This window comes from Corvus brachyrhynchos, unplaced genomic scaffold (genome assembly GCF_000691975.1).
Source record: "Corvus brachyrhynchos isolate BGI_N302 unplaced genomic scaffold, ASM69197v1 scaffold597, whole genome shotgun sequence".
NCBI classification, from domain to species: domain Eukaryota; kingdom Metazoa; phylum Chordata; class Aves; order Passeriformes; family Corvidae; genus Corvus; species Corvus brachyrhynchos.
In genome coordinates this window covers 1,314,213-1,325,502 of record NW_008239000.1, presented here as the reverse complement: position 1 = coordinate 1,325,502, position 11,290 = coordinate 1,314,213, and the positions used below count along the sequence as shown (strand labels likewise).

The window sequence follows — 11,290 nt, the reverse complement described above, 5'->3', positions numbered from 1 at the left end:
AAGGGACATACTGGCCAAGAGGGGGACAGAAAGCAAGTTGTCTGTTCTCCAAGATGGGCTGTTTCCATGGGCATTAAGGGATGGATTCTTTGGGGCACTGCACAGCAAAGGCCAAAGGTTTTCCTGTCATGCAGAAGCAGCAATAAACTCGCCCAGAGGCTGAATACATCCTCAGCTGGGATTATTGGGCCGCTCTGCCTCCACTCACCTTACTCTGCAACCCTCTGGGCTAATGGCCACTTGATTCCTTACAGGAAATGGAATTCTGTGCTGCTGCTGCTGCCTGTGGGCACGTTTTTCCTGCAGTGAATGTTTAGGGCTCAAAAGCCTCCAGTGTCTTGCTGCTCCAAGGGCCCAACACATCCCTGCTCACCTGGAGAGGCCACGTGCTCCAGGTGCCCCAGCTGTGGCTGCCGAGTGACCTTGTAGTGGAGCTGGGAGGCCTCACTGTCCTGGTCAGTGGCTGAGAGCTGGAGGGTTGTGATTGTCTTTGCTGAGTTCTCATCCAACACCAGCCCTTTGTTAGTGATGATGGAGGGGGGAAATCTGTCCTCTGGAAGGGTTAAACACAAAGCTGAGTTAGGAGACAGACACACTTCTTCCCTCGGGTACTTGTGCTCAAGCAAAACACGACACACACACAAACATTTTGGTAATTCTGAAACAGGAACTCTGGGCCTTGCCATTAATCAGGGGTGGTAACATTATAATGTCCTAAAGACAATCTAAACAGCATGAAGATACTAAGGGGAATTTTTCAATCTTTTCAGTGAGTTTGTCAGAAGCCAAAGAACAAACCCTTACATCTGCAAAATCTCCCCATGCCCCTCACTTCAAAGGCCCTTGAATTGACAGCGCATCAAAACTGCATCTCAAGAACCGCGTTTTCCCTTGCAGTACATGTGGGATGGGAATCTGTGAGCAGGCCTGAGCTGTGCAGCAAAGAAAACATAACTTCAGCACTTCTTTTTACCTATTACATGGATATAAAAAACCTGGTCTGTCAGTTTGTTGCCATCTGCATCCATCACATCAAAGGTGAAGGGGAAGTTTCCGCCAGGATCCCCTTTCCTGTGGCTGTACACCACGTGCCCTGGAGAGAGGGACAGCAGAAAAGAGATGCTTTATTACAGGCTGCAGCATTGAATTCTTGGTTTGGAAGCAGGCTGGCACCATCAGCTGCGGCACTGGAGGCTTGACAGAACTCCTGGATTTGGGTTTCATTACTTTCTCTCTTTATTCCTTTTCTCCTGCTGAGAGAGACTTTTAAACATACATTTAATAATACATGGCTCTGCTCCAACATAACAGCCTGCTCTTACTTCTTTCCTTCTCCCTTCCCTACTTCAGCTCATCGTCCCTCTCTCATAAAGGTCACAGAATCACGGAATGGCTCAAACGGGAAGGGACCCATAAGGATCCTCAGGCCCAGCTCCCTGCTCCTCGCAGCACTACCTAAACCAGCCTTGGTTTATACACTTGCCGTGACTACGTAAAATCCAGCACTCTCACCTTTGTTTATATCAGCCTGGGTGAAACTTTTGAGGGGTCCTTTGGCAGAGATCTGGACTGGACTATTGGCAGTGGTCAGCTGCAGCTGGCCCCTGCTGGGGTCCCTCCTCAGGACAAATCTGATGGTTGTGTCCCCTGAATGACCAGCTGCTGCTTTCAGGTGCTGAGCTGTGAGCGGAGCTGCAGAGCCTGCACCAGAGAAAGCAAACCCACAGTCAGCTTCAGCCCAGCGAAGCAAATGGTTTAGGCTGGATCATCCAGCAGCACCAAGCAATGCCACTCTTGCCATGTCCCCGTACCAGCTGGGAGCTGCAGGTCCCTGTTGACAGCTACCGTGGGTGGCTGCTTCCTCGGCAGCTCCATGGAGAATTCCAGCCTCCCTGCCTGTGTGTAGAGCCCGTCCGTGAGGGAGAAGCCAAACTCGTCAGTCTGTGCCGTGGCGCCGCTCTGAGTGTAAACAATCAGCTCATCCAGAACGTCCTGGTAGGTGAAGGAGGAGCCCCTGGACAGCACTTGGCCCTGCTCCGGGGGCTCTGCCGCGCTCTGCCTTCTGCGGAGCTGACCTGGCAAACAACAGAGGGATGAACAGTGGGGATGAGACAGCCTGCTGGGGACAGAGCCTTCGCCTGACACCCTGCCTGCCTCTGGCACTGCAGAGGTGCCACCTGCCTGCAGGGAGTGGGGGAACACGGCAGGGAACTTCCCAGGGAAATGCATGCAGTCCCCATTTCTCCTATCTCACAAAGAGCGAGGGACAACTCTCCAAGAACAGGGCTGTCCTCAAGCACAGCCCTGGTCCAAATTGTGCTTTATCCCACATGCCAGGCTCCCCTCTCACATCAGGGGCTCACACACACGCACACAGTGAAGACAGACACCGACGCAGAAAGACGCCCTGTCCCTCGCCCCCCGGCCTGTCAGGACGTACCATGCTCAGGACCTTGGCTCACCACGATGACCAGCTCACTGCTCTGGGTGTCCAAGTCCTGCAGGCTGAGGGAGGCGTTGGTAACAACCACGGCTGAGCCCTCCTGCACCCGGACAGGCTCCAGCACCATCTTCGGGGGCTCGTCGTTCTGCCGCTGCACAAAGGCACGCAGTCAGAGAAAGGAAAATGAACGCAGGGAAAAGACCCACCTGAATGAAATACAAGCTCCCAAATGACAGTACCACTGCTGATGTCCCTCCAAAGCTATCCAGCATCATGGCTGCTTCCAAGAGGGAGGAGACACCAGAGCAGTAAGCCATGGGGAAGAAGCTACAGTGCACAACTGTCCTTGGGCATCACAGGTAGATTATGTGCCTGTGCCAGGGGAAGGAATCTCCCTCTAATCCCCTTCCCACATACCAAAAAGGAAGGAGCAGAGCTTGCCCGTGAGAAGTGTCTGTGTGAAAGGAGAGGGCTCTGGCAGCCAGCATACCTGGATTGTGATGTTGATGCTCTGCACCTCTGACTGGCTGAAGCCATCACTCACATAGAAGCTGAAAACATCACTTGTGGGCTCAATGCTTTCATGGACGCTCTGGAAGTAGTAAATGCTGTTCTCCAGAACATCTTGAAGGGAAAAGGATGTATCTGTGGTCCCTGCAGACTCACTCTGCGGGCCAAAGCTCTCGCCTGCAAACCAGAACATCACTGGTGAAAGGATGCTCGAGTGGCTGGTAAACTCAACATAAATCCAGCAGCATGAGGGGAAGAAAGGCACATTGTGAAGGCTGCAGAAGGAGGGATGTTCCTTTCTACAGCTTGGCTTTCCACATCTTGTGGCAGGGAAGCAACATCTTAGATGCATCTAAGATGCTTAAGTAAGATCTAAGATGCTTAGAGTAGGCAGTGGGGAAGCTGCACTTTTAGATGCAGCACAAGTGATCCCCTCCATGGGATATGACAGATGTGATCCTGTTAGGAGCACAAACCAGCCAGGAAGAAGAAAAGAGAGCCAAGCAGTTTACCTGTCCTGGTGTTTTTGACGTAGCCATACACAGGCAGAGTGACAACGGTGACCCTCAGGTCCTCCTTGGCAGCAGTATCATAATCAGCAGTGAAGTGGTGATGAGCCAGCAGCGGGACCCTGCCCCCCTCATCCACCTAGAAAGCAACAGCAGACAACACAAATCCTTACTGAACGAGGCTGCCTCCATGGAGAAGGCTTGCCTGGGCTCTGCAGTGCTGTCCCATCCTCCCCTAGGTCTGTTAATGAGGAATTCAGCAGGGAGGTGAGGTGATACGGGAAGAACAAAGACTGCCTGGCCTCCAAGAGGAGCCTGTGAGTTCTTTATCAGGACAGGAAGGGAACTGGCAGAGTCATGCTGACCTCTTGGAAGGCAAGACTGGCATTCCTTGTTGAGGAGAGCCTTTTGAAGGCAAGGGAGGGGGAATGCAAAGCTGGAAAGGAGGGAGATGACTTCCAAAGGCTTTGATAAGGAGTGTGAAATGCTGTGTGTCAGTCCAAAGCACCAGGTGTCTTCAGACTTGTCTTCTGCTCAACTCTTACACACAAGCTGCTGATAGGGATAGGGATAAGTCTGACTTGCTCCACTGATATCAAGAAGACACCCTAGGGACAGCCAGCTCCTGACTAGGACAGATGAGGTTCAGGGACGCAGATGGACTGTCAGCCTCCTCTGGCCTCCAAGTGATTTGTTCACCCTTTGCATTGCATGACCAACATCCTGGTTTTTCCAGTGATTTCCCCCCAGTCCAGGAAAACTGTTCAGTTGCTCCCATGTAAGCCACTGCTGTCCCCGTTCCCAGTGTCCTGGGTAGCCACTCACAGTGACGTGGTCAGCAAAGGCGAGGAGTGCGGGCAGTGCCGGGGCAGATGTGATGGTGATGGTGAACATCTGCCTGTCCAGCCGGTTGTTGTCAGCATCCAGGACAGAGAAGTGGAAGATGTCCGTAACGGGCTGATTGCTGGTCTCAAACGTGGTGGAGTAGCTGTGGAATCAGGACACAGGGAGTCAGGGAGTCTCACTGACCCCCAAGGCAAATGCATCCCATCCCTGCAGTTAGGGGTGAGTGCAATCCTCTTGGAAGAGAGGTGGTGTCTCAGTTCCCAACCCTCCTTCACATTTCATTCCCTGAATTCTTCTAAATAGACCAGAGATCCCTGGGGAAAAGCCCACTGAGCTTTTAACTAGTATGCCTTGAAGGAGAATAGTGCCCTTTGCTACCTGATCCTCTGGCTGTTGATGTCTTCCATGGTGAAATTATAAACCTTGGAAAGATCTTCATGGTGGGAGCCTGACATCCTTAGGAGGGTTCCATAGGCTGGCAGAGATATCAACTGGATTCGTATCTCTGAGTCAGGAGAATTGTTGTCCTAAACATGAAGAAACAAACCAAATCAAAACAGGGCAAAATTAGGCATTGCTTTGCTCCACTAAAAGTGGAAGGAGGAATAAGTGTTTTATAGGGAATTATATCTGCTTAGCTGGGTCAGAGACCCACAGATGAGTATTAAATGGAAGCTCTACTGATGAGAAGAGAGTCAAGTGGGTTGACATTTTAAAAATCTACCACAAAATGTATTTTCATTTTCTCTCATCTCAGAAAGGCTTTCTCTATGCCCTTGTATCACATTAACACAGTCTCCCAGAAATAAACCTGGTATTTTCATTTTCAAAGTACTTCACGCTGATCTAAAAGCTGATTTTGTCTCTTTTCAACCACATTAATACAATCACCTCTATGGTATCACAACTCAGATGTCATCTTTCTTAGAAGAGTTTTGTTGGGTGGTTAAAAAATAAGACCCAAAGTAGAAATCAACATATCCTGAGCATATGGGTCAGGAGTGAAATCCTCTTTTCCCATCTGTCCTCTTACTCAGATTAAACCTGAGCAGCTCCCTTGTCAGCCTTCCTCCTTAACAGGAGGACAGGACAGATTCCAGACTTGTATCCAGACTGATGCCTTGGAAAAAAAAGTTCCCAGTCATCTCTCTGACAGCCAGCCTCTCTCAGCTCAGGTCTCTCCAGCCTCACACCTGAACTGCGATCTCTCCTCCCTCAGCAGGTTGCTAAATCACCTGCAAGGACAAAAGCAGCTTTCTTGGGAATGTCACCAGCAGGACAAATCTTGCACACAACCCCTGGGACCAACTCAAGCTACCAAGCACTGCAGCATCTTGGGGTTGCTTAGTCCTTCCCCCTTCCAATCTGTCCAGAAAAAGAACCCGGCTTTTGGAAGGTGGGTGAGGGGGCTGAAATTTTCAAGGGATTAACACTTAGCAAATCCATGTGCTTTATTAGCAAGTCTGTTTGATAGAAAAATCTGGGATTAACTAGGTTCTCATGTTTAGCATGTCAGTTCACCTCTGTTACAGTCAAATGGGGATAACCTTAAATCCCTGTGGGATGAAAGAGTCTGTTATCCCCTTTTTGGCAGCAGTCAAAACTTGAGCTCTCTACACAGAATCCATGCTGACAGCAGAGAGGTGTGTAGGGGATCAGGAAAGGGGGGCTGGCAGCATTCCCTGGGTTTAGAAACAGATGAAAACCCACCGTGTAAGCGAGGTGCTGTCGGGAGAGAGTCACAGAGCTTTTACTGGCCACGGTGACAGCCAACAAGCAGCCCTGGGCCAGCTGCGGGCCGTGGGTATCCAGCTGGGACACATCCACCCTCAGCACCGTGGTGACTGTGGTGACACCGTCGGTGACAGAGATTTCCATGCTGTCCTCTGCTGCTGCTGACCCATCGTGCACGTACTGCAGAGCGCTCCGAGTGACGTCCTCGTAGGTGAAGGTGTCGCCTTCCCAGGGAGGAGACACACAAGTCAGAAACACTCTGTGCAGAGCAGGAATCCAATTCAAGTGACCTTAATCAAGTACTAAACTGGCATTTAATCCCATCCTGCCAGGCCTGTGAGTTATGAGGACATTTATTAAGGAGCTGGCAGGGCAGAGGAAAAGCTGCAGCCTTCCCAGTTCCAGGGACACAGCGACTCCTTGTGATTCTCAAGGAGGGCACCAATCCTCCTTTTCTTCCCAGCTGCTTCATGAGCTCACAGCTAGATAAGGCTTCCCTATGGATGTATCCTTATCTGCCAGGGGCATCTGTCTCCTCCTGGTCAGCTAAACCAGCCAGGCTGGCTCCTCTCCTGCACTGAGGGAAACTCTTACTCCACTCACCTGCTCTCATGAGCTCCTGCACATCTGCACTGTACTTGAGCACAATGCCATGATGGGGAGGTTTCACCAGCTCAAAGAAAAGACCCTCAGGAGCTGTATCTGTGTCACAGCCAACTGTATCCCTGTGCCAGTGAAAGAGAGCAGAGCTTGTGTGAATGGAGCCAAAAAAACCCCGTAATTCAGTGAGTACAAGTAAAATAATTCCGGAGCTGCCCTCGCCCAAGAGCTGTGGGTTTCATGGAAATATTTTGTCCCCTGATAATGTTCAGGCTGTATCAGGGAATTCCCTCCTAGAGTGGCTCACAAGTGACCCCTGTGTGAGTGAACTTGGGCCTTCTGGCAGCGAGCTGAGCCCCACACCCTTCCCCACGCACCCCACTCACCGATGGTGGCTCTGCCCCCCTGGCTGACCTCCAGGAACGGGGCCGCGATCTGGAAGACCGGAGGCTGCTGCTCAGCGGAGAGCAGGTGGATGACGAACACCATCTCCGGGGTCGTGTGCTCCCCGCCAGACACTAGGCACAGACAGAACCACACCTGAGTGCAGGGATGGGTTTGCAGGGACTCTTCACCTGGGAAATTCACCTGTCTGTACAAAAATCACCAGCCCACACCTTTCCAGGCAACACCTTGGTCTATGGATACACTCACACTTCACAGCGGCCAAGAGCATTTATCTTTGCCCCTAACTCAACTCCAGCAGACAAAGGTAACTTCTAAAACTCAGTGTGTGTACATGTGCACATCCTGTCTTCCACAGGTGTGCTCCTAACTCAGGTCATGGACTTCTCCTTGCTGGTGGAAGCTAGAAAGCACATGGAAACAGAAGGATGTGTTAAACAAGGAAGCAGCTTATCTGTGGCAATTTAATTGCAGAAATGTCTCCACACTGTATTAAAAAAATATGACGGCGTAAAATTCCTTGTTCGCACTTGGGGGAAAACAGGAATGAATCAGGCTTTTAGGACTGATTCCAGGCAGCCACTGGAAGAAGATGTCTCTAGCAAGCTGCAGATCAGCTTCTGTAAAACACTGCTGGGACTCAGATGAATTAATATTCCCCAGGCACGTGCATTTCCAGAAATTCCTACTGTGTGCCCACAGGTGTGCCTGCAGCAGAACAAAGGCCAAGGGATAACAGGCAATGGGAAGAGCAAAAGCAGGATGAAAAATGCTTTGGCCAGGAAAGAGTAAGTGGTTCACATACCTGTGAATCGGAAGTTCACGGACTCTGGGAGACCTGGGGGGACAAACACAAGCACAGAGTGATTGTGGTCAGGACAGGAGAGCACGTGTTGATGTGGATTTGGAGGATTTTGGAGAAAACAAGTGCTGACATTTAACCTGGCAGGAGTCTTTCCTCACCAAGCAGGAACACCAGCAGTCCAGCTGGCTGTCCCAGCCCTCCAAGGGGCACTGGGATGCTCACCTGCGAAGGAGAAGGCCATGATCTCCCTGAGGTGAGGAGCGGCGGTCGGCGGGCGATAAGCAATCCTGCCATGGTTTATGTCTGCCTGGGTGAAGTACCTGACTGGGGACAGAGGCCTGTCCCTATGCTCCACGATACCTACGGATGCAGAGACACCAGCATTACCAGGAGGGGTTAATTTCTCCATCTGATTCCACAGCTTCCTTTGCTTTCCCCAGGTACTTCTTCGTACCAGTTGCAAAACAAGTTATACAGATGCAACTGCATCAGGGATGGGCTCTAGGGACGCGAGAAATTAAACGGAGATTGCTCACTGAGGCGTTTCTTCAGGTAACCTCTCACTGGAGAGGTGGGAAGCAGAAAGCCACAGGACACAACATTCAATATTATGCAGCCAGTAGCAAAACCTGAGCTCTGCACCACACTCTAAAGAAGCCAAAGAAATGGGGTTAAGGAACAAGGTGTTTAAAAGCTAAGGAAGGAGGCCAAATGGATCAAGAGGTGCTTCCGTAGGATGATACTGGGAGGGAAAAAAGAGATGTGCTCAGAAAATGGGGCAGTTAACGCAGCAGCAACAGGTTCACTTGCCTTGCCCAGGAAGGAGAGGGACAGTCACGTTGTACAGGATTTTCTCACTGGGAATCTCCGGGTCTACAAAGGAGAGGTGATGGGGCTCAATCACTGTCACACGGTCCTCCAGCACCTCAACAAACACATCAGACCATGAGCATCAAGGCCAGAGACACGGGAAGATTCACCCAAAAATGCGTTGAAAGAGAATTTGCTTTGCTCTAGTTAAATATAAGACAGTCTTTGAATGTAAAGGCCCAGCTTTTAAACCTAAACCTGACTCCCTCTCCCCTGCAGGTGCACAACCTCCACACTCACAGGTGGTTGGGTTTCTCTTTTGGCTTATAGCAATTGAAAAGAGAGAAAGGAAAATCTAGTTCGATCAAGAACTCCGTGGATGAACATGCAATTCATTGTCTGTGTAGTTTTCTCATATAGTCTGATGTGGCTGGACTGAATTCTCTTTTAAAAGAAACCCTGCGGGTGACTCAGCCCTTTCCATTGGAATATAGAAGAACCAAAGCTCTCCCTTTTGTTTTAAACCTGTCTAAAATTGCTCTGGTCCTTCCATAACAAGATTATCACGAACTAAAGGCAGGCAGGGCGTTAAAGGAATTACAGTGCCGCTTGAAGAGACCTAAGTGCCCAAAAGCAGTTAATTTCCACATGTTCATGAACCTTAATCTTGGAGAATTAACAGCTCTGAGAAGTCACCAAATCAAACAGCTCAGCTGGGTATGAAAAGCATCCAGCTCATTTCATAATCTTGAGCAAAACAGGGAGAGAACAAGCTGAGCTAAGGGTATGGGCACTTAAACAATCCGCTTTGGAACATGAAAGGTTATCAATACAGGGGAAGCAGGTTAACTTGATTGAAGAAAAAACAATACAGATGTTGTGTCCACTTTAACCAAAGAGTCACCAAACTTCCCTTGACCTTTCTCAGCAGCACAAGTCAAAGTCAAGACTAGAGGGATGGGAAGACTCAAAGTATTCTGCTTTCCTTTCAGCTTTAGAAGTCTCATTCTGAAGGAGTCTGAAGACAAATGAACAGAACTCAATCACATTGGGGCAGGGAAGTGCAATTTTTTGACAGAAAGATTTAAGGTTATGTTTCTTCCTCGCTGCCTCCAAGGCCTATTTGTCTCTCCCAAAGGTGGGACTCGCAGGTGGCGAGGTAAAATGTGTTTTATGGCCCTATTGAATTTTGTGGGGAGTAATTAGCTATAAAACCCAGTGCCGTGTGGCTCTGCCAGACAGCTCTCCCATCAATTTTGTCAATAATGACAACAACAAAAAGTCAGGAGCAGGAAGATAAACGGCTCCAAGTAGCAGCCTGACCATGTTTCATTATCACCCAGGAAAGGCCGCCACTATTTTAAACCTTGACAAGGCTGTTGTGCCACAGGCTTTTCACCGATCCCTCTCCCATCACTTCCTTTGGCCTTTCCTGGTCCCACACCTGGCATGCAGAACAGGAGAACTAGAGGGGACAGCTGGACTTCACCCACACGTGATGGGGACACACAGGGAAGGCTTGCACCAAAGTCTGAGAGCCCACAAAACCAACTTTAAACCCCAAGATCATCTTTCCAAATAACACAGCTGGGGAAGGAACTACCCTGGAGAGCCCACTCTCATCCAAATGGTCATTCCCAGAGCTGATGCTGCCAGAAAAGGTAATTCAGTTCCAGTATCTGAAAGTTTTCCACATGCATTATGGTCTGCGTTCCTGAGGTCAGAATGATGCATGGGAACTTTCTAATGTGGGTGGGCTACAGCTTGGATCAAGTTTACAGTGGAACCACTGGCAAAACCCAGTCTAACCCACAGTTTTTCTCTCTTGCCATTCCTCCTGGCTTCTCAGGAAAGGGTAAGAATTCCATAAAATGTTGATTTTGCTTCTCTCTCCCCTTCTCCTTTCCAGTCTGTATGTTCATCACTTTTCATACTGAGTTCTTTGACTTTTCATGGGTATTTTCTGCACCCCCCACCCCACTTACTCTTCTGACCTGTCTTTTTTCCCCGTTCCTACTCCAGCCATCTGTGTGGTGTTATCACTTACAGCCATGTGCAAAGAGGAGCCGAGGGAAAGCTGAGGGGCTTTGGGTGTCTGGGGCAGAACAGCAACGTTGAACACGTGGCTTTCCAAGCTGGTTTGTGGACTGGCAGAGCTGGACACCTGGGGAGGAAAGATCATGTGAATGGATCAGTGATTTCTAGACCAGTTTCAGATGTTCCCTTGGCAGTGACTCCCTGCAATCCCAACAGCTTTCAGGATGGGCTGCACTTGTGTTTCGCAGACTCGTAAATATTTCCATATATTTTCCACTCTAGCACCAAAAAATTAAGTCAACTCCTAATTGCAAGCCTGCAGTAAAGACATGTAAAGCAAATGATATGAAATTGGTAAAAATTCAGAGGACCAGAACCATTCCCTAGAAGTGAACCTGCAAATGTTCCCAGCAGTCCTGGGGTGAAGTAAATACCCAAAGAAATACAGCTCCCTTCTTGGATAGACTCAGTTATGGCTTTAACTCTTTGTAGGGATGGCAGCGTGCTCTGGAACTCCAGAGAGCACTTTGTGCGCAGGAATGGACTTCATGAAGCCTCATTTCTAGAAACTGCATAAAAATGCAAGTTCTG

General features: G+C 49.6%; 1 protein-coding gene across 1 annotated transcript in view; it reads right to left on the bottom strand.

Annotated features, from left to right (window-relative positions):
• Window positions 1-11,290, bottom strand: part of FRAS1 (Fraser extracellular matrix complex subunit 1) — a gene marked incomplete at its 3' end in the record, with an annotated part of 113,990 nt that overhangs the window by 17,882 nt on the left and 84,818 nt on the right. Inside the window, 16 exon segments of the mRNA XM_017738949.1 lie at window positions 374-553; window positions 974-1,093; window positions 1,513-1,701; window positions 1,812-2,075; window positions 2,441-2,594; window positions 2,934-3,130; window positions 3,466-3,601; window positions 4,288-4,450; window positions 4,687-4,835; window positions 6,019-6,266; window positions 6,646-6,767; window positions 7,025-7,160; window positions 7,853-7,885; window positions 8,075-8,212; window positions 8,663-8,777; window positions 10,710-10,826. Coding sequence (XP_017594438.1) covers window positions 374-553; window positions 974-1,093; window positions 1,513-1,701; window positions 1,812-2,075; window positions 2,441-2,594; window positions 2,934-3,130; window positions 3,466-3,601; window positions 4,288-4,450; window positions 4,687-4,835; window positions 6,019-6,266; window positions 6,646-6,767; window positions 7,025-7,160; window positions 7,853-7,885; window positions 8,075-8,212; window positions 8,663-8,777; window positions 10,710-10,826 — 2,461 coding nt within the window.